Source organism: Gigantopelta aegis, chromosome 5 (genome assembly GCF_016097555.1).
Source record: "Gigantopelta aegis isolate Gae_Host chromosome 5, Gae_host_genome, whole genome shotgun sequence".
NCBI lineage: Eukaryota > Metazoa > Mollusca > Gastropoda > Neomphalida > Peltospiridae > Gigantopelta > Gigantopelta aegis.
The window spans coordinates 11,782,034-11,806,098 of NC_054703.1; the positions used below are offsets into that span (position 1 = coordinate 11,782,034).

The 24,065-nt window shown below is 39.3% G+C and overlaps 1 protein-coding gene across 2 annotated transcripts in view; it reads left to right on the top strand.

The window, feature by feature from the left end:
• The window catches only part of LOC121373394 (endoplasmic reticulum aminopeptidase 1-like), an 81,756-nt gene that overhangs the window by 13,288 nt on the left and 44,403 nt on the right, over positions 1–24,065 (top strand). The window contains exons 2-6 of one of the 2 annotated variants that reach the window (XM_041500035.1): positions 7,387–8,023; positions 12,859–13,135; positions 15,197–15,317; positions 18,809–18,963; positions 20,837–20,950. In XM_041500035.1, coding sequence (XP_041355969.1) covers positions 7,387–8,023; positions 12,859–13,135; positions 15,197–15,317; positions 18,809–18,963; positions 20,837–20,950 — 1,304 coding nt within the window. Of the gene's footprint in view, positions 1–7,386; positions 8,024–12,858; positions 13,136–15,196; positions 15,318–18,808; positions 18,964–20,836; positions 20,951–20,985; positions 21,100–24,065 lie in introns of both variants that reach the window. The other variant, XM_041500034.1, reaches the window with a different exon arrangement.

A 24,065-nucleotide genomic window follows, 5' to 3' on the forward strand; every position in this document is an offset into this window, starting at 1 on the left:
CGAGTGTGATGTTATATAAAACGTTTCATCCTGCCTTGTTCCTTATTTTCATACCCATGTCCTATTATGATGCAGGGAAAGGATGCAGCCCAGTGGTGAAGCATCTGCTTGATGCGCTGTCAGTCTGGGATCGATCTCCATCTGTGGGCCTATTGGGCTATTTCCCATCCCAGCCAGTGCACCACAACTGGTATATCAAAGGATGTGGTATGTGCTATCCTGTCTGTAGGATGGTGGATATAAAAGATCCCTTGGTACTAATGGAAAAATGTACCAAATTTTTTACATCTATATCTATGTGTACGAATATGTGTATTATTATGACGGATTACTATTTTTATTGCCTCATATAAAAGAAGTCCACACTCAGTTTGTATTCACTGTAATGTTGGGGCGAGATGTATCCTAGTGGTACAGCACTCGCTCCATGCGCGGTCAGTGTGGGATCGATCCCCGTTGGTGTGCCCATTGGGCTATTTCTCATTCCAGCCAGTGTTTCAAAACTTGTGTAACAAAGGCTATGGTATGTACTATCCTGTCTTTGGGATGGTGCATATAAAAGATCCCTTGCTGCTAATCGAAAAGAGGAGTCCATGAAGTGGCAACAGCAGGTTTCCTCTCTCGAAATCTGTGTGGTCCTTAACCATATGTCAGATGCCATATAGCCGTAAATAAAATGTGTTGAGTGCGTCGTTAAATAAACCATTTCCTTCCTTCCTTTGTCCTGTTCAGGCCTAATGGGAAATTTTCAGTATTTACCTTCACAGGATAAAGCTGATATCCTACGTCGTTAACTAGTTATTCTCTCTATATCTATATGTACGAAAACGTGTATTAGAATGGATTACTATTTTTATTGCCTCATAAAATAGAAGTCCACACTCAATGTGTATTCACTGTAAATGTCTGTAATAATGAGATTTTTCAATAAAATGCCAGCCATTGTCATTGTAACATTATTTACACCAAAGGCTCGCATAATACAATTTTTTTTCCTAATATATGATATTGACGATACCGAAAAACACTCTGGTAACAATATATATATATATATATATATATATATATATATATATATATATATATATATATATATATATATATATATATATAGTTGTACTTGATATGAAAATCATGGAAAAACTAAATTTCTGTTCCATTATTTTATCGACTCTAGCTGTACCAGAAACAATCGTTTCCATGAGATCTAGGGGCGGGACGTAGCCCAGTGGTATAGCGCTCGCTTGATGCGCGGTCGGTCTGGAATCGATCCCTGTCAGTGGGCCCATTGGGCTATTTCTCGCTCCAGCCAGTGCACCACGACTGGTACATAAAAGGCTGTGGTATGTGCTATCCTGTCTATGGGATGGTGCATATAAAAGATCCCTTGCTGCTGATCGAAAAGAGTAGCCCATGAAGTGGCGACAGCAGATTTCCTCTTTCAATATCTGTGTGGTCCTTAACCATATGTCCGACGCCATATAACGCCGTAAATAAAATATGCGTCGTTAAATAAAACGTTTCCTTCCTTTCTTCTGAGAACTGAGTGTTTCTAATCAAGTAAACCTATTCTAATTAAAAAGTAATGGTGACCCTGATTTGTGTTTCGTTTTGGTGTTCAGTACATGATCTTCTCATGGCCTTTCATGCAATTCAGCCTGTTGCAGTTTGTCTTGCAAATTAATTACCACTGCCAATAATGTTAACTTTTTTAATGAAAAAAACAAATGTTTTGTTTAACGACACCACTAGAGCACATTGATTTATTAATCATCGGCTTTTTGGTGTCAAACATTTGGTAATTCATCAGAGGAAACCCACTACATTTTTTCTAATGCAGCAAGGGATGTTTTATATGCACTTTCCAACACACAGTAAAGCACATACCACGGTCATTGTCCAGTTGTGGTGCACTAGTTGGAATGAGAGTCATGGAAAGGAAACCCACTATATTTTTTCATTAGTAGCAAGGGAGCTTTTATATGCACTATCCCTCAGGCAGGATAGCACATACCACAGCATTTGATATACCAGTCATGGTGCACTGGCTAGAATGAGAAATAGCCCAGTGGGTCCACCGATGGGGATAGATCCCAGACTGACCGCTCATCAAGCGAGCACTTTACCACTGGGCTACAACCCACCCACACCTTATACATGTAATTCAATCTGTTGAGGTTTGCCCTGCAAATTAATTACCACTGCTGATAATATTAACTTTTCTCCTGAAAGTAATTTTAATGAAAGCAATTATACCAGTATATATCAACCAGCCAAAGTATAACAAGAATGACACCAGCTTACATATTTCTATATCTCGTTCCAGCCAGTGCACCATGACTGGTATATCAAAGGTCGTGGTATGTGCTATCCTGCCTGTGAGATGATCCCTTGCTACTGATGGAAAAATATGGCGGGTTTCCTCTCTAAGAGTGGGCGGGATGTAGCCCAGTGGTAAAGCGCTCGCTTGATGTGCAGTCAGTCTAGGATGGATCCCTGTCAGTGGGCCCATTGGGCTATTTCTCATTCCAGCCAGTGCTCCACAACTGGTGTAACAAAGGCCATGATATGTACTATCCTGTCTTAATAAGATGTTTTTGAAATGAAACTGAAAATTCCCAATTTTTGGTAAAACAATGCTAAAATTCCCAATGTCGAGTCAGATTTTAGAAATAAAACACTGTGACTAAAAGGGCTGGATGTAGCCCAGTGTTAAAACACTCGTTTGATGCACGGTCAGTTCAGGATCGATCCCCATTGGTGGGCCCATTGGGCTATTTCTCATTCCAGCCAGTGCACCACGACTGGTATAACAAAAGTCATGGTATGTATTATCCTGTCTGTGAGATGGTGCATATAAAAGATCCCTTGCTGCTAATCGAAAAGAGTAGCCCATGAAGTTCTCTCTCAGTATCTGTGTGGTCCTCAACCATATGTCTGACGCCATATAACTTTAAATAAAATGTGTTGAGTGTGTCATCAAATAAAACATGTCCTTCCTTCCTTTCTAAGACTGTCAGAATTACCAAATGTTTGATATCCTATAGCCGATGATTAATAAATCAGTGTGCTCTAGTGGTGTTGTTAAACAAAACAAACTTTCCTTTCCTAGCATATTTCATCTGCATGCACACAAAAAAAATAAAAAAAGAAGATAGAGTCATATGTGATGTTTAAGAGAGAGTGGCTTTTGTTCACCAGCTGTCACAGCTTGGACAGGATCTACATGTATATCTCGGTGACAGTGGGATGGGTGATAAAATTGATCAACCTCACATTTTCCCCCATCCTTCGTTTCTTTCCATCAGTATATCTATCTATCTATCTATCTATCTATATATATATATATATATATATATATATATATATATATATACAAACGTATATATATACATGTGTACATGTATATATATATATATCTATGTATATCTGTATATATATATATATATATATATATATATATATATATATATATATATTAGCAGAAATTAACATTATCAATCCAGTCCTGGAATGAGGAGCTAGTGAAAGTCAACACCTGCGCCCATGACAGGCGTGTGCTACAACAGCTTGTTCTGAATATGCACATTAAAACCTATGACCTGACCTGACCTGACCTGACCACATTACAGTAAAAATCTCCAGGACTAAGTAAAAAGTCTGGTTTTAATTTAAAGGGTATCCCATTTAGAGAGGTCCTGTTCTGTACTGGGGGGGTGGGGGGGGGGGGGGGGGGGAGACATAACGAGAGATGGGCGGTCATGTTTCTTTTTGAGACTGTGCCACAATTACCTATGTTTGATATCAATTAATTCATTCATTATTACTGAGTATGCTCTAGTGGTGTCGTTAAACAAAACAAACTTTTAATCTTCGTACTATCAGATCTGCAGTTTTGTTTTACTCGGTAAATATTTGATAACTTGCCCTGAGCTATGACACCTGATTTAGTGCGAGGCAACCTTTAGTGCTAAAGAGACATCTGTTGCCATGATTCCCGACTTGACAGATTTAATATTAGTTTATTGTCCTTCCTCAAGGATAAGCCACACCAAAAACAGCTGTTATTGTTCATTTTAACTGGCCTCGGCGGTGTCGTGGTTAAACCATCGGACATACATGTACAGCTGGTAGGTACAGGGTTCGCAACCTGGTACCGGCTCCCACCCAGAGCAAGTTTTAACGACTCGGTGGATTGGTGTAAGACCACTACACCTTCTTCTCTTTCACTAACTACTAACAACTAACCACTAACCCACTGTCCTGGACAGACAAACCAGATAGCTGACAGTGTTCGAGATTAACGGTATCCCGATATCCCGGGGATACCAGAATTTAATTTTGGATACCAGACTTCAATAACCCAGTATCCCACAGGGATACCATATAATGTTGTGTTTTTGGGGGGTTTTAATCCTGCATTTTTATTTTTCGCTAAACAATAAAAGACGTCATTTACTGGTGAAGTTAAGTAACAGTATTTTGGAGCTCATACCCAGGCTAATGCTATGCCATAGTAATATCTCCCAAACTCGTACCCAGTCTAATGCTACACTTGGGAAATAACGGCGTAGCAGTAGACTGGGAACCATTGTTTTTGTTGGATGTTTCCTCCCTTCAAATTTTATTTAAAGCTGCAGTGTCTGGAATATTTTTATTATTTAAGCATTTAGAATAGATGATCCAGTTCTGTTTGGTACATAAAAGGCCCACCACATCGCTATAGTTTTGCCATGCTCGCTTACTATCTACATTATCGAGATCAACTGCAAACCCAATGGCCAGCTTGTTTTTCTTCAATTAGCGGGACGCCAGTAGAACTGGGAATTTACGCGATTTGTGCAGGCGCTGAGCTTCTCACATGATTTTGAACAAATTTAACTGTCTTGATTGAGGGGTCGTCTAATACCTCCAAAATATATTTATATCCATAGAGGTATATGGTACAATACCTTTCCAGGGTCGGTAGGGGATTTGCCTTGAAATTTTGACAGTGACCAGCGATTGGCATACGTGTTACATGTAAGGGGGTGTTAATAATTACGTAACACTCAAGGGGTAGAGGAAAAGGGCAGTATGTTCGATATATGTAACATTTATGAAGACTATATGTTATTTCTATTCATTACTTAGACCTAAAAATGTGGTGTTTCTTTTTAATGCGTGGTCGATCTAGGATCGATCCCCATTGGCGGGATTGTTCCAGCCAGTGCGCCATGACTGGTATATAAAAGTCCATGGTATGTGATATCTTGTCTGTGGGATGGTACATATAAATGATCCCTTGCTAAAAAAAAAAGAATAATAAAAAAATATTTTTAAAACGTAGCAGGTTTCCAAGGCACATGTGCAGGGAGTTCAGCGTGGTTGGGGGTTATAGACTGCGTTGAGCGAAGTTTATATGGGGCCATGTTCCCTCGGAAAATATATTTCTTTTTTTTTTTATCTTGGTCAGGGAAGGGTTTCGACCCTCAATACCCTCCCCCCTGCACAAGTGCCCGTTAGATTATATGTCAAAATTACCAAACGTTTGATATCCAAAAGCAGATGATTATTAAATCAATATGCTCTAACACTGATGTCGTTAAACAAAACAAACTAACTTTACCCTTTCCAAACGAAATAATATTTATTTGAATTTGTTGATTTTAACACACATAAAATTAAAAAGTGAAAACGGTAATTTTCTACTTTAGTATATTTTATTAAAAATATATACATGATCAATGTGTTACACAAACTAAACTTTAAAAGTTCTACTAACACTTTATAAAATATTAATTCTTAAATAGGAAGGTACGATTGTCGATATGTTGTCAAGATCAAAACTGGTTTTAACAAAAGAATAGTACATATCCTCAACCAAACGTTCTTTGTACAGCGCAAGAATTCTCATTGTGCATGATATTATTATATGGTAACCAGATACTGTAACTTTGAGATATTGATTCCACATCTGCAGAAAATTGATACAGGTAGGTTTATCATTAATAATGTCAGAATCACTTATAAATCACTGCTAAATGTTAATTTATGTTAGTACTATTCAAAAATAGATTCTGTTTGATTGCAAATTGCACAAATTCCGCGATTGCGGTGTTGCAATAGACTGGGAAGGAGAACAGTGTCGTCCAAGTTTGTTACGATGTTATTTATGAATTTCATTTAAGTGGGATACTAAATTCTCCGGTGGGATACCAGATCTTGAAATGTTAGTATCCAACTGGGATGCTGCCCCAAATTGTGAATCTCGAACAATGGCCTGAGGACAGCTTGAAGCTTTATTGGATATTAGCACGAAAATAAGTTGAAATGAAATGAAATGTTAATTTTGATAAACTAGCAGAAATAATGTTAATTTGGTTAATTCTGCTACAAATTTAGTTTTCTTCATTTTCAAAGAAAACTCAATCAGAATTCTTCATTACTTAAAGGACCTATGTCAGAGTTGATTTTTTTATTTTTTTTCACATTTATTTGTAATAAATAACTATAAATTAATTGATTCCAGGCTTATAATCTTTCCATAATTAACTCAATAACAATAATGTTTAAGTCTTGTACTGGATGACAAGAGGGGTTCCCCGAATAATTTATTGCTAAATATAGCATGGTCACCATCTTTGTTTCTTCCTCGGTTGTCTGCAAAGAATTATGTGGAAACAAATTAGTATGTTGAATATGGACACATAAAACGGTGATGTCACTAGTTAATGCGTGTGACACACTCTAGATTCTCTCCTAGTAAACGGAATATTATTTGGTTGTAATTTTTTTTTTTTATAGGCATATAGCTGAAGGTATAAACTTTGTTTCAAAGCAAAAATTAATAAAGATTTTTTTTGCGGGACCTGCCATTATCACAACTTTGACATAGCACCTTTAAACACTTATTTAACAAAATATTCTGTGTTGATTTATGATATTGCATGGTGATGTACAACGTATTATGTTGGTGGTCAGTTTATAGACATGATGGTCCTCTCCATGGTGATGACTTCATACAAATGTAAACAATCCACTGAAATAAACACTACTGATTGCTGCTTGTAAATCTAAACAGTGTCTGTTTCTTGCTTTCAGGGAGATGTCTAAACAATATGTATATATTTTTACTTTCAGAGTCTAAATAATAATGTTTGTTTTTTCTTTCAGGGGAGATCGGTTTTTACAATATGTCTGTTTTTAGCTCTCAGGGGAGGTAAGTCCAAATATGTCCGGGTTTTTTATTTCAGGAGAGATAAGTCTAAACAACATGTCTAATTTTACTTTCAGAAAGATTCCTAAACAATATTTTTATTTTTACTTTCAGGGGCGATAAGTAAAAACTGTCATATTTTCACTTTCAGAAAAATTCCTAAACAATATTTCTATTTTTACTTTCAGGGGAGATAAGTCTAAACAAGAAGGCCGTCTATGAGCCATCTATTCCTCAGCGGTGTCGACAGCTGGTCTGCAGTCGTGGATGGGCGATAACGATTCTCGTACTCATGGGTCTGTTTCTCGTCCTCATAGCGATAATCGCATCTTTTGCTCGGCCGCAGCCGACCGTCTGCCCGGACGTGTCTCAAATTAAACAGTCCGACACATCGCCCACAACCACCCCAGCACCACAGTACATCTCGACGAACGGACAATCGTTTCCATGGAAACACCTCAAACTACCGAGATCAGTGATTCCCGTGAGTTACGACATTCACATGCACCCAAACATATCGGAACAAACTTTCAAGGGCAAGGTCACAATCCTTGCTGACGTTGCCGAGGCAACGGATTTCATTGTTTTCCACATTAAAGATCTGAAGATACCGCACTTCAGTGTGCAGTCTAAGAAATCAGGGCAGACGATCCTGACGTCAGAGTATCTCGAGTACAAGCACGCGGAGCAGTTTTACATCAAGTTGAAGGTCAAACTGCAGCGCGGAGAGCAGATCCAGCTGGATGTCACGTTCGAAGGTCAACTCATAGAGAAACTCTCCGGATTCTATCGCAGCGTCTACAAGACACTCAGCGGGGAAGAAAGGTAGTCCACTTTTTAAAAATTGTATTCTCACTGTTCCTTTCCATGATTTTTATCGCAAATGTCAGATTCTTTCATAGTGTGCATAAGACTCAGTGGGGAAGAAAGGTAACCCATTTTTTTTAGAGTTGTATCCTTACTATTCCTTTCCGTCATTTTTATCCCAAATGTCCAAATGTCAGATTCTATCATAGTGCTTATAAGACTCCGCGATAACCTATATTTTTAATGTTGTATCTTCATCGTTCCTTTCTGTCATTTTCATCCCAAATGTCCTCTGTCCCAGATCAGGCCACTGGCTATCTAGAGACTGGACCTGGGACAGACATGCTCGAAACTCTAGTGGTATATTAGCATGTTAAAAATATTGGACTTGGGACCCAAATGTCCAAATGTCAGATTCTATCCTAGTGTTTATAAGACTCGGCGGGGAAGAAAGGTAACCTGTTTTTTGTAAAAGTTGTATTCTCACTGTTCCTTTCCATAAATAAAATGTGTTGAGTGCGTCGTTAAATAAAACAGTTCCTACCTTCCTTCTTTCGTTCATTCCTTTGTTCCTTCCTTCCTCACTGTCCCTTTCCTTCATTTCCCCTGTGATTTTTCATAATGTTTTTCCCACTGCCACTTTATTCATTTCCCTCAATTACCCCCTTTGCTTAATTTTTCATTCCAGCCAGTGCACCACGACTGGTATATCAAAGACTGTGGTATGTGCTATCCTGCCTGTGGGATGGTGCATATAAAAGATTCCTTGCTATTAATGGAAAAATATAGCAGGTTTCTTCTCTAAGGCTATATGTCAATGTTACCAAATGTTTGACATCCAATAACTGATGATTATTAAATCAGTGTGCTCTAGTGGTGTTGTTAAACAAACAAAAAACCAAGCTTTTAACTTACCTTTATGCTTGTCCCCATATATCAGTATCCTTAATTTTTTCCACACCGTTCCTTTCCTTTCTGTCAGGGACATCCTAGTTTTAAAGGACCGGCCTCGGTGGCGTCGTGGCAAGCCATCGGTCTACAGGCTGGTAGGTACTGGGTTCAGATCCCAGTCGAGGCATGGGATTTTTAATCCAGATACCGACTCCAAACCCTGAGTGAGTGCTCCGCAAGGCTCAATGGGTAGGTGTAAACCACTTGCACCGACCAGTGATCCATAACTGGTTCAACAAAGCCCATGGTTTGTGCTATCCTGCCTGTGGGAAGCACAAATAAAAGATCCCTTGCTGCCAATCTGAAGAGTAGCCCATGTAGTGGCGACAGCGGGTTTCCTCTCAGTCTCTGTGTGGTCCTTAACCATATGTCTGACGCCATATAACCGTAAATAAAATGTGTTGAGTGCGTCATTAAATAAAACACTTTTTTTTTTTTTTTCCTAGTTTTAAAGGGCCGGGATTTAGCTCAATGGGTTGAGTGCTCGCCTGAGGTGTATGAATCTCAGGATCGAATCACCTCTGATCCATTCAATTGATTAGGTTTTTTTCTCTTACCAAACAGTGCACCACAACTGATCAAAGTCAGTGGTATGTGCTTTCCTGTCTGTGGGAAAGTGCATATAAAAGATCCCTTGCTACATTAGGAAAAAACGTCCGAAAAGTGTAGCGGGTTTCCTCTGATGAGTACGAGTCATAATTACCAAGTGTTTGACACTATTACATGTGGATCTAACAGCAGCCCGTTGGAGCTCATGTCCATTTGACCTTTCATTCGACCAATCAAAACCTTACTTGCAAAATCATGCCAGTGATTTGAAAAGAATTTGAAAACATTCGTGATTATGCCGAGGGTATACGAAATAATTTGGGTGAATTATGAAGTATGCCGGAAACTAATTGCAATATAAAATTTTATATAAAATTAGTTTCAAGACGGGGGGAAAAAAAACATGATGGTATAGCCATAAAATCTGTTTATACTAGTATATATACAATCCAGAGTTTATTACTGCACTTTTCCCCCTGTTTTTTCAATGTTGAAATAGACCAACAAGTTTGCCTATTGCATAAATAGTCTCACCCGATATTTTTCGAATTTGTATGCTCCCGAATAACGCTATAAAAGACGAAGTGTAATTGGTTGATATTTAAATTGTTATTTATAGATGAAATGTCACCTGGACATGGGAGTCCACACAATGCTGTTGGATATACTGGTAGACCCTGTAGAGCTAATTTTAATCAGATTGTGATTTCAGCATATTTTGTTTTTTGATTTCTGCATATTTTGTTTTCTGATTTCAACATATTTTGTTTTCTGATTTCAGCATATTTTGTTTTCTGTTTTCTGATTTCTGCATATTTTGTTTTCTGATTTCTGCATATTTTGTTTTCTGATTTCTGATTAGATTTGTAATATCCTTTTGAAAACAAGGGTCATTGTTTATCTAAGGCATAGAATTGTGTGCTTTTTAATCATTCCATATTGTAGGTTTAAGTGAGTATAATTCAAAAACTTCCCGCCATTATACGATTTACTCTTTCCTGATTGGACAATGTCACTTCAGGATGGAAAGGTCATTAGAAACTGATTTTTGTGTATTTTTAACTAAATAGAAGTGTTGTTTTAATGATAGAAAGAGAGAGAGAATCAGAGAGACAGAGACAGAGACAGAGAGAGAGAGAGAGAGAGAGTAAAAAGTAAAGTTTGTTTTATTTAACGACGCCACTAGAGCACATTGATTTTTAATCTTATCATCGGCTATTGGATGTCAAACATATGGTCATTCTGACACTGTTTTTAGAGGAAACCCGCTGTCGCCACATAGGCTACTCTTCTTTACGACAGGCAGCAAGGGATCTTTTATTTGCGCTTCCCACAGGCAGGATAGCACAAACCATGGCCTTTGTTGAACCAGTTATGGATCACTGGTCGGTGCAAGTGGTTTACACCTACCCATTGAGCCTTGCGGAGCACTCACTCAGGGTTTGGAGTCGGTATCTGGATTAAAAATCCCATGCCTCGACTGGGATCCGAACCCAGTACCTACCAGCCTGTAGACCGATGGCCTGCCACGACGCCACCGAGGCCGGTTAGAGAGAGAGAGAGACAGAGAGACAGAGAGAGAGAGGTGTTAATACCAGAGTGGTTTTCGGTATCGTCAATATCATATATTAGGAATAAAAATTGTATTATGCGAGCCTCTGGCAAGCATAATACATTATTTTATATTCCTAATATATGATATTGACGATACCGAAATACACGAGGGTAATAATCTCTTTATAATATAATCTCAAGCTTAATACAACATGTTTTTGTAAACTGTACACGCAACTTTAATTCCAGTCCGCCATTACTAGATATTCAAATGACGTAAGAATATGTGGCGCAGTGTATTTTTGAATGGAAATGACGTCAAACTCGAATGATATCATTTTGGATGTCCTTACATCAAAACAAACTAAGGCTTAATGGTTTTTTTGTTTTCTAAACGCTGGACAGCTTTCAGTGTCAAATTGCCATTGAAATGTTTTTATTCGATGACTATGAATGCATACGTTAATTATGGAGTATCACACAAGTACGTTTGCTCAAATGTCAATAAACCTAGTGCCGTGAACTCAATTAATTTACATCTAATTTGCAAAGTTATCAAATTCTTAAAGTATGTGATCTGAAAAATATCACATACTTTGATTGCACTGAAAATGTAAGATATTATATGATAAATATATACAGTGGACTTTGTCTAAACTGGATTCTGTGTAATCCGGATCTCTGCATAAACCGGTCCATTTCTAAAGCCCCATCCAGCTACCGTTTATCTCTTAGGTATAAATCTCTGCCTAATCCATACTCTGTCTCCTCCGGACTCCAGATCAAAAATCAAGAATGAAAGAACTGTTCATGCATTAATGTCTACACCGGATTGGGATTTGACTGAACGACGGGCTGCTTAATTAGTTGAACAATGATCGTCAGTTGCCAAGTAATCAGGATACCGTTGCAAGATCAAATACAAAATGTAATCGCACTCATGTGAATTTTACTCTTATTGCTGTAGGCCGTTAAATCAATCAGATTAATATTAGTGTGTGTTGATACCTAACTGATTTCACTCTTATGAATTCAGTGAGTTATACTTGTCATCCAAAAGCGCAAACAACACTACCTGCAATTGTATGATGCTAACATTTCTGGGGAGAGAAAACGAATAATAACTGGAAAGTTTGAAAGTTTTAGAAATGGTTTAATCAGCCAAGATCTAAAACTCTACCAATTTCCGGCCCAATTTTAAAAGAAAAGGCTCTTCAGACTTTAAAGCATCAGAGGGTTGGCTGACGTCGTGGAAAACAGATGTTTAACACGTTTAATATGCAGCCACTAATATTTTATGCAGAAAAATATATTTGATATGTAATTACAATCGTTAAAAAGTCTCTGTTTGTTGATAACATCTTCAAAATTGCAGCAAACTCAGGAATGTCCCCTTAATTATATTTTTTATGTCAGTGAAATAATTGATTGTAAGTCTGGCTTGTATGACTATGTTTCCCAACCATCCATGGGTTCAAATGTCATTGTTGATCACGAGTTGTTGATCATTTAAGAACCATAACTCTGGATGAACTCTGTCTAAACCTGTCCTCTATGTAAACCGGACTATTTCGACGGTCCACTGTATATATATATTTTTTTTTTTTTTTTTTTCTTTCTGAATTTATCAATGTATAACAGTCTTTATAGAGAGTGCATATAGTCTATATGGTGGCAGTAAGTTTTTTCTGTTGACCAAGTGTAAAAACAACCATATTCAATACCAAATCGTCTTAGTTTAAAATGAACTGAGTTTCATCAACCAATCATTTCTCTTCTATTCTTTTCTTCACATGCAGAGCCATAGCAACCACCCACTTTGAGCCTACAGATGCCCGCGCTGCGTTCCCGTGTTTCGACGAGCCGGAGTTCAAGGCCATGTTCACGATGAACATGGTTCGAGACGGGTCTCACATCTCACTTTTCAACATGCCGCTCAGACAAACGGAACCGCTCGGTGGCAACGGTCTGGTGGTCGACCGCTTTGAAGAGAGCGTCAAGATGAGTACGTATCTGGTGGCTTTCGTCATCTGTGACTACGCCAACATCTCCAAAACCATGGACAATGGAGTTAAGGTGAGTAGACTGTAATGGGGGGGGGGGGGGGGTGAGGGGGTTGAGGGGGTCAAGATGAGTACGTACCTGGTGGCTTTCATCGTCTGTGACTACGCCAACCTCTCCAAAACTATGGACAATGGAGTTAAGGTGAGTACACTGTAATGGGGTTGGGGGGGTGGGGGGTGAGGTATTTGGTGGTGGTGTGGGTGTGGGTGGGTCAGTTCACATACCACGGCAGTCTTATTCACTACTTGACCTGGCCTGAAAACCTTTCACAGTGTTACATCATTCTACTCACAATGGAATAAAAGGTGAGTGGAGATGCAGTGAAACCTGCTATACCGGACACCTGTATTAAGCAGCCACTTGTGTTAAGAGGACAATGGCGTTAAGGAGAGTGGAGATGCAGTCAAGCTGTATTAAGCAGCCACCTCTATTATGAGACCAATGGAGTTGAGATGAGTGAAGATACAGTCAAACCTGCTATACTGGACACCTGTGTTAAGAAGTCATCTGTGTTAAGAGGACAGTGGAGTTAAGCGGAGTGGAAATGCAGTGAAACCTGCTATATCGTACACCTGTATTAAGCAGCCACCTGTGTTTAGAGGTCAGTGGCGGTAAGGTGAGTAGAGATAGTCAAACCTGCTATACCGGACACCTGTGTTAAGATGACAATGGAGTTAAGGTGAGTGGAGATGCAGTCAAACCTGTATTAAGCAGCCACCTTTATTATGAGGCCAATGGAGTTGAGATGAGTGAAGATACAGTCAAACCTGCTATACCTGACACCTGTATTTAGCAGTCACGAGTGTTGAGGACAATGGAGTTAAGGGGAATGGAGATGCAGTCAAACCTGCTATACCGGACACCTGTATTAAGATGACAGTGGAGATGAATGGAGATAAAATGATTAAAAACCTTTAATAGTTTTACTGAAGTGTGGGGGCAGGATGTAGCTCAGTGGGTTGAGTGCTTGCTTGAGGTGCTTACGTCACAGGATTGAACCACCTCAGTGTATCCATTCAGCTGATTGTTTTTTTCCCGTTCCAACCAGTACACCACAACTGGATCAAGGCTATGGTATGTGCTTTCCTGTCTGTGGGGAAGTGCATATAAAAAAGATCTTGTGCTGCATTAGGAAATATGTAGCGGGTTTCCTCTGATGACAAGTCGTAATTACCAAATGTTTGACATTCAATAGCCGATGATTGATTAATCAATGTGCTCTTGATGTGTCGTTAAACAAAACAAACTTTAAACTGACGACTACGAGTCATAATTACCAAATGTTTGACATCCAATAGCCGATGATTGATTAATCAATGTGCTCTTGATGTGTCGTTAAACAAAACAAACTTTAAACTGACGACTACGAGTCATAATTACCAAATGTTTGACATCCAATAGCCGATGATTGATTAATCAATGTGCTCTTGGGGTGTCGTTAAACAAAACAAACGTTTTGCTGTTACATAAACTCTCCTTTCCTTTTTGATGGCCTGGAGTTTGTTGATATTGGGGATCATTTTGTTTTCATTATCTATATTAAAGGCATACTGTGACATATTTAAGGACCCTATTTCTCTAAAAAATTAATAATAAATCAAAATTACATTAATGTTTACAGACCAAATCTTGCTATTGTATCACTTTAACTAAACCATGATGGAGTGAAATCCATGTCAACCCTCTCAGCAATGTTAGTTTTTGAATTATGAACCATTGCCATAATTCAATTATTCTTACAAAATATCATTAATAAGTTGAGTGTGGTTGTTATGTAGATGGTTCAATAAAGTACATTTAGTGACAAATCAAATTTATAGTGTTTCAGGTAATACTTTGTTAGGCCATTTAATAGGTCAGTGGTCTGTGACAATATACCTTTAACAATATTTCTAGTCAATTGAAAGATTTATCAGCAATTACTGTTTAATGTTTTAAAATTGTGTAGTGATCTCTGAAACTTGCATGGTGTATCGCTACATGATGAAAATGTTCCCTGGTCATCTTATTACGATTGATGTTTGATTTTTTTTTTTTATTATTTTGATTTTCTTATGTTCTACCCTCCCCCAGGTCACCGTGTACACTCCCCCGGAGCAGATCGACCAGGCACAGTTTGCCCTGGAGGGTGCCGTCAAGGCACTGAAGTACTACAACGACTTCTTCGGGGTGCCATACCCTCTTCCAAAACAAGGTAAGTGTACACCGGAGGCAAACAGACTGAACACCGAAACAAGCGGAGGGGCAGGACGTAGCCCAGTGGTATAGTGCTCGCTTGACGCATGGTCAGTTTGGGATCTATCCCCGTCGGTGGGCCCTTTGGGCTATTTCTCGTTCCAGCCAGTGCACCATGACTGATATATTAAAGGCTGTGGTTTACTAGATTACAAGACATAGCCCAGTAGTAATGCATTCACTTGAGGTGCTGTCGATTCTGTAGTCTGAAGTAATTCCCGTAAATGAAAACTAAACGGGGCTTCTATACTTTTTATAAAATCCACTAGACATGGGATCAGTGGTTTAAAAAAATTACTAGCCACAATTAAAAATCCACTAGCCCTACTTTACTTTAAGTTAATACAATTTTACTAAATAATAGTAATAATCAGATATGCCATCTAAAGAGGGAGATAGAGCTTTAAAACACTAACATTGGGGGGGGGGGGGTGGCATGGGGGCAGGATATTCATATTTATAAAATAGACTTATATATAACTGTCACATTTGACTCTTTTTTTTTTTTTTTACTAGCAGTAGTTATTTACTAGCCCAAAACTGAATATCACTAGCCATGGGAGTGGGGCTACCATAATCTTGAAGCCCTGTCTGGCATGGTAATAGTAGTTATTTACTAGCCCAACACTGAATATCACTAGCCATGGGAGTGGGGCTACCATAATCTAGAAGCCCTGTCTGACATGGCAGCAGTAGTTATTTACTAGCCCAACACTGAATATCACTAGCCATGGGAGTGGGGCTACCATAATCTAGAAGCCCTGTCTGACATGGCAGTAGTAGTTATTTACTAGCCCAACACTGAATATCATTAGCCATGGGAGTGGGGCTACCATAATCTAGAAGCCCTGTCTGACATGGCAGTAGTAGTTATTTACTAGCCCAACACTGAATATCACTAGCCATGGGAGTGGGGCTACCATAATCTAGAAGCCCTGTCTGACATGGCAGTAGTAGTTATTTACTAGCCCAACACTGAATATCACTAGCCATGGGAGTGGGGTTGCCATAATCTAGAAGCCCTGTCTGACATGGCAGTAGTAGTTATTTACTAGCCCAACATTGAATATCACTAGCCATGGGAGTGGGGCAGCCATAATCTAGAAGCCCTGTCTGACATGACAATAGTAGTTATTTACTAGCCCAACACTGAATATCACTAGCCATGGGAGTGGGGCAGCCATAATCTAGAAGCCCTGTCTGGCATGGTAATAGTAGTTATTTACTAGCCCAACATTGAATATCACTAGCCATGAAGAGTGAGGCTACCATAATCTAGAAGCCCTGTCTGGCATGGTAGTAGTAGTTATTTACTAGCCCAACACTGAATATCACTAGTCATGGGAGTGGGGCTACCATAATCTAGAAGCCCAGTCTGACATGGCAGTAGTAGTTATTTACTAGCCCAACACTGAATATCACTAGCCATGGGAGTGGGGCTACCATAATCTAGAAGCCCAGTCTGACATGGCAGTAGTAGTTATTTACTAGCCCAACACTGAATATCACTTGCCATGGGAGTGGGGCTACCATAATCTAGAAGCCCTGTCTGACATGGCAGTAGTAGTTATTTACTAGCCCAACATTGAATATCACTAGCCATGGGAGTGGGGCAGCCATTATCTAGAAGCCCTGTCTGACATGACAATAGTAGTTATTTACTAGCCCAACATTGAATATCACTAGCCATGGGAGTGGGGCAGCCATTATCTAGAAGCCCTGTCTGACATGACAATAGTAGTTATTTACTAGCCCAACATTGAATATCACTAGCCATGGGAGTGGGGCAGCCATTATCTAGAAGCCCTGTCTGACATGACAATAGTAGTTATTTACTAGCCCAACACTGAATATCACTAGCCATGGGAGTGGGGCAGCCATTATCTAGAAGCCCTGTCTGACATGACAATAGTAGTTATTTACTAGCCCAACACTGAATATCACTAGCCATGGGAGTGGGGCAGCCATTATCTAGAAGCCCTGTCTGACATGACAATAGTAGTTATTTACTAGCCTAACTAATTATAAATTTTTATTTTATTTTATTTAACGACGCCATTTTTTTATCTTATCATTGGCTAACGACGCCATTTTTTTTATCTTATCATCGGCTATTGGACGTCAAATATATGGTCATTCTGACGCTGTTTTTTAGAGGAAACCTGCTGTCACCACATAGGCTACTCTTCTACGACAGGCAGCAAAGGATCTTTTATTTGTGCTTCCCACAGGCAGGATAGCACAAACCATGGCTTTTGTTGAACCAGTTATGGATCACTGGTCGGTGCAAGTGGTTTACACCTACCCATTGAGCCTTGCGGAGCACTCACTCAGGGTTTGGAGTCTGTATCTGGATTAAAAATCCCATGCCTCGACTGTGATCCGAACCCAGTACCTACCAGCCTGTAGACCGATGGCCTAACCAGGACGCCACCGAGGCCGGTTTTACTAATTATAACTGCAGTGTTTAAAATAAGCACATGTCCGTTTGTCCTGACTAGTGAAAATCTGTTCGGACAAGCAAAATGTACCTTGGTGGTTGTCTAATGGACAAGTGATTTTTTTTTTAATGTAGTTTCATTTTGAACAATCAAAACTAATGTCCTTGCACTTGAATAAAACTTTTTTTCTTTTTTTAAAAATATTTATTATCCCCAGATCAAGCAGACAATGTCACGGTTGGGGAGCCTCGAATCCTTGCTGTACAATGATGATACATGTTCAGTCATGATTACAGTTCATACAATAATTGATTTCATTTAAAAATATATATCTCTGTTGTTCTTCTATAATGAAATAATCACTTGAATAAAAATTAAAACTTATTTGGACAAGTGAAATTATTAGCAGACAAGTAGATTTCTAGATTTCTCCCATCCCTCACCATGTAAGACAGGCGTATTCCATGACGTCAGCCCATGCGGAATAAATCGGTCTTGCATGACCACGTGACTTCTATTGTTTGAGCTGATATTAACATTGGGTGACGTCACGTAAATGGCAAAATAACGCAAGAAATGCTTTTTATATTTTATAAAAACAAGGAAACCTGCTGTCATAATGAAATTATACTATCATTTTCGGTTTATACTTTTAGTATAAACCATTTTGGGATACAATTTTTTCAATGGTTATGATTATTTCATTGTAAGATAAAAAAATTAAAAATGTAGGTTTTTCACGTTTTTCCGAAATGCTTGTTTTTCATCTATTAGGTGGGAGAAAAATAATCCTCCATTATGTATCCATGTAGGACAGGGCTATTCCACCCTCGGGTACATAATATGATGTCAGGGACTCAGCAAGCCTCGTCCCCGACAACAAATTATGTACCCTCGCATGGAATAGCCCTGTCCCACATGGACACATATGAAGGATTCTTTTAGTCCAGTGGACTAGTGACAATTCCTGCTTAATTCTATCACTGAACTGTTAAATATTAATTTTTAGATCTCGTTGCTGTTCCTGACTTCGCGGCCGGCGCGATGGAGAACTGGGGTCTGATCATCTACCGCATGACGGCCATCTTGTATGACGAGAAAGTCTCGTCTCTTGCCAACAAGCAGTGGGTCGCCGTGGTGGTGGCTCACGAACTCGCTCACCAGGTAAACATCTACAGTTTCTGTGTGTAGTAGCTCACGAACTCGCTCACCAGGTTATCTACAGTTTCTGTGTTAACTCACGAACTCGCGCACCAGGTAAACTTCTAAAGTTTCTGTGTTAACTCACGAACTCGTGCACCAGGTAAACTTCTAAAGTTTCTGTGTGTAGTAGCTCACGAACTCGCGCACCAGGTAAACTTCTAAAGTTTCTGTGTTAACTCACGAACTCGCGCACCAGGTAAACTTCTAAAGTTTCTGTGTGTAGTAGCTCACGAACTCGCGCACCAGGTAAACTTCTAAAGTTTCTGTGTGTAGTAGCTCACGAACTCGCGCACCAGGTAAACTTCTAAAGTTTCTGTGTGTAGTAGCTCACGAACTCGCTCACCAGGTAAACATCTACAGTTTCTGTGTGTAGTAGCTCACAAACTCGCTCACCAGGTTATCTACAGTTTCTGTGTTAACTCACAAACTCGCGCACCAGGTAAACTTCTAAAGTTTCTGTGTGTAGTAGCTCACGAACTCGCTCACCAGGTAAACATCTACAGTCTAGTTTCTGTGTGTAGTAATTTACGAACTCGCTTACCAGGTAAACATCTAGTCTTAATTTCTGTGTAGTAACTCACGTACTCGCTCACCAGGTAAACATCTACAGTCTAGTTTCTGTGTAGTAACTCATGAACCTACTCACCAGGTAAACCTCTACAATCTAATTTCTGTGTGTAGTAACTCACGAATTGCTCACCAGGTAAACATCTACCGTCTAATTTCTGTGTGTAGTAACTCACGAACTTGCTCACCAGGTAAACATCTACAATCTAATTTCTGTGTGTAGTAACTCACGAACCTGCTCACCAGGTAAACATCTACAGTCTAATTTCTGTGTGCAGTAACTCATGAACTTGCTCACCAGGTAAACATCTACAGTCTAATTTATGTGTAGTAACTCACGAACTTGCTCACCAGGTAAACATCTACAGTCTTAATTTCTGTGTGTAGTAACTCACAAGCTCGCTCACCAGGTAAACATCTACAGTCTAATTTCTGTGTGTAGTAACTCATGAACTTGCTCACCAGGTAAACATCTACAATCTAATTTATGTGTGTAGTAACTCATGAACTTGCTCACCAGGTAAACATCTACAATCTAATTTCTGTGTATAGTAACTCACGAATCGCTCTCCAGGTAAACATCTACAGTCTAATTTTTGTGTAGTGTTTGATAGCTCATGAACTGGCTCACCAGGTAAACATCTACAATCTAATTCCTGTGTATAGTAACTCACGAATCACTCACCAGGTAAACATCTACAATCTAATTTCTGTGTATAGTAACTCACGAATCACTCACCAGGTAAACATCTACAATCTAATTTCTATGTATAGTAACTCATGAATCACTCACCAGGTAAACATCTACAATCTAATTTCTGTGTATAGTAACTCGAGAACTCTAGTCTAATTTCTGTGTGTTTTATAGAAGCCTATGAGGCCAACACACAAATGAGGTTTCTTAAAAATAATTTCAGTTTTGTAACATTTGCAACCTTAAAATCCCTTTCTGTCTTGTTTTTTTAAAATACATATTAGATTTTGATGAATTACAGTAAAACTCCTTTAAACTGGACACCCTCGGAACCAAGTAAAAAGTCCAGTTTTAAGAGGTATCCAGTTTAGAGAGGTTCTCTTCCGTAAAGATATTTAAAAAGGGACCGTGAAAAACATTCAGTTTTGATGGAATTCCGGTTTACAGCGGGTCTGGTTTTGAAAGGTTTGACTGTACCACCATTTAAAAAAAAAAGTTTAATAAAATTTGTAATGTTAATAAAATAGCTTTGGTTTTACCTTTTTATTTTCTAATATGTGTTTCTGTTTTTAGTGGTTTGGAAACCTCGTTACCATGGAGTGGTGGGATGATCTCTGGCTAAACGAAGGATTCGCGTCGTACGTCGAATACATCGGCGCTGACGTCATCCAGCATGACTTTGCAATGGTACTTTGTTTACATGTCATAGCTTCTCATTTCAGTGGTTCGGAAATCTCGTTACCATGGAATGGTGGGATGACCTGTGGTTGAACGAAGGATTCGCTACATACGTCCAGTACATTGGGGCCGATATTATTGATGAGACTTTCAAGATGGTACATATATATATATATATATATAAAAACAGTGACAGCACGTTTCCTTTGGGGTTGTCTTGGTTATCTACTAATTGTAGCTGTGGAAAAAGTGTTCTATGTGTGGAAAAAGTGTTCTGTCCTTGTAAAAGTGTCCTTTCTGTGTAAAAGTGTTCTTATAGCTGGTAAGAATAACCTAAGACCCTTTTCCTTTGGGGTTTTCTTGGTTATATTCTAATTCTGGCTGTTGGAAAAGTGTGTTCTGTCCTTGTAAAAGTGTCCTTTCTGTGTAAAAGTTTTCTTGTAGCTGGTAAGAATAACCTAAGACCCTTTTCCTTTGGGGTTTTCTTGGTTATATACTAATTCTGGCTGTTGGAAAAGTGTGTTCTGTCTTTGTAAAAGTGTCCTTTCTGTGGAAAAGTGTTCTTATAGCTGGTAAGAATAACCTAAGACCCTTTTCCTTTTGGGTTTCCTTGGTTATATTCTAATCCTGGCTGTGGAAAAAGTGTTCTGTCTGTGGAAAAGTATCCTTGCTTGTGAGCGATAAGAGTAACATATGTGAAGGTTCGAGGTTTCTTTTTACATTGTCTACTTCAGTCCTTTATGTGGACAGGTGTCCTGTCTTTGTAAAAGTGTTCTTTCTGTGTAAAAGTGCCCTTGTAACAGGTATAAATAACCTATGTGGAAGTTCAAGGTTTCTTTTATTTTCTAATGCATTCATGTTTGTGAAAAAGTGCCCTGCCTGTGTAAAAGTGCCTTTGCTGGTAACTGGTAGGAATAACATGTGGAGGTTTCTTTTCTTATTTTCTAATTCAGTCCTGTCTGTGGGAAAGTGTTATGTCGGTGTAACCACATGTTAAATAAAACACTTCCTTCCTTATAAAGTAAAATACAACCAGCTATGATCATTTAGTTCCTCAACCGATTATTTTCTGTCTAGTCTTTAGTTTTTTCGTTTTTTAAAACACCACAAACATTTAACAGAGACAAAGACATTTTTTAGTTTTTTGGACATTACAAACATGGATGGTGATGAGATGAATGGTGATGCCGCAGTATTTCCATTTCGGAATGGGACTACTTGACAGGTCCGTGCTCCACGCTTGCTGTCAGTTGAGCTATCTCGGTATCACCCGAGCCTGGAGTACACGGAACCTGCAGTGCATGCCAGGTAATCATCTCCCATATGGGGTCATACACTAGGGAGACACATCCATAATCGCACCCGTGAAGTGGGTGAAACTCGGTGAATGTGGCGCCTTACACCTACCCATTGAGCCTAGCGGTGCACTCAGTCTGGGTTTGGTTTGGTACTGGCATGAAAAATCCCATATTGCCTCTGGTGGGATACGAACCCAGTACCTACCAGCCTCAAGTTCAATGGCATAACCACTACACCACCGAGGCCGATGTTTCTGTCTAGTCTTGTATTACTAGGGGGCGGGAGGTAGCCCAGTGGTAAAGCACTTGCTTGGCGCGCGGTCGATTTGGTATCGATCCCCGTCGGTGGGCCCAATGGGCTATTTCTCATTCCAGCCAGTGCACAACGACTGGTATATTAAAGGCTGTGGTATGTACTTTCCTTTCTGTGGGCCAGTGCACCACGACTTAGAAAGCTTGTTTTCTTACACACTAGCTGTAGCAAACACTGTATGAGATTTGTATTATCACATACTGATATCCCTCATATGTCTGATTTCACTAAAAAGGTGTCAGTGATGTTGTTGTTTTTTCTCAAGAACCTAGTGAGATGTACCAGCATTTCTTACATGATGGGGGTGGGGGGTGGGGGGGGGGGACGTAACCCAGTGGTAAAGCGTTCACTTGATGCGCGGTCGATACCCGTCGGTGGGCCCATTGGGCTATTTCTCGCTCCAGCCAGTGCACCACAACTGGTATATCAAAGGCCATAGTACGTGTTATCCTGTCTGTGGGATGGTGCATATAAAAGATCCCTTGCTGCTAATCGAAAAGAGTAGCCCATGAAGTGGCGACAATGTGTTTCCTCTCTCTATATCTGTGTGGTCCTTAACCATATGTCCGACACCATGTAACCGTAATTTAAAAAAATGTGTTGAGCGTGTCGTTAAATAGAACATTTCCTTCCTTCTTACATGACATCCAGTTGCTGATGATTAATTAATCAGTGTGCTCTAGTGGTGTCGTTAAACAATATAAACTTTAACTTTCTTACACAATGTCCTGGACATTAAAAGCCAAACCATCCAATGAAGTTAACACCACTGAAATCAGTTGGTGTCTCTGACATATAACTTATCTGTGCAAGTGCAAGCATTATAAATATCTTTTGACATAGCTGAGGAGCGGGACGTAGCCCAGTGGTAAAGCGCCTGCTCGATGTGCGATTAGTCTGGGTTCGATCCCCGTCGGTGGGCCCATTGGGCTATTTCTTGTTCTTGCTAATCAAAAAGAGTAATCCATGAAGTGACGACAGTGGGTTTCCTCTCTCAATCTGTGTGGTCCTTAACCATATGTCTGATGCCATATAACCGTAAATAAAATGTGTTGAGTGTCGTTAAATAAAACATTTCCTTCCAATAGCCAATCAATGTGCTCCACTTTTATCAATATGTTGTAGATGGAAAAGATGTTTAAATTTCTTTTTAAACAAATAATCTTTTCACATATCATTTATCTTACAACTCATTAAAAACAAATAAAATGTCTACTTGGTTTTTCTTCTTAGAAACATTTTGCATTGGTATTGTTAGCAGGGGCACTGGGACTACAGTTGCTCTGCCAACTATGAAGGTTATCCATGGTCCCTTTTGCAGTTACAATCCTTACATAATTAAATTGGTATTGTTAGCAGGGGCACTGGGACTACAGTTGCTCTGCCAACTATGAAGGTTATCCATGGTCCCTTTTGCAGTTACAATCCTTACATAATTAAATTGGTATTGTTAGCAGGGGCACTGGGACTACAGTTGCTCTGCCAACTATGAAGGTTATCCATGGTCCCTTTT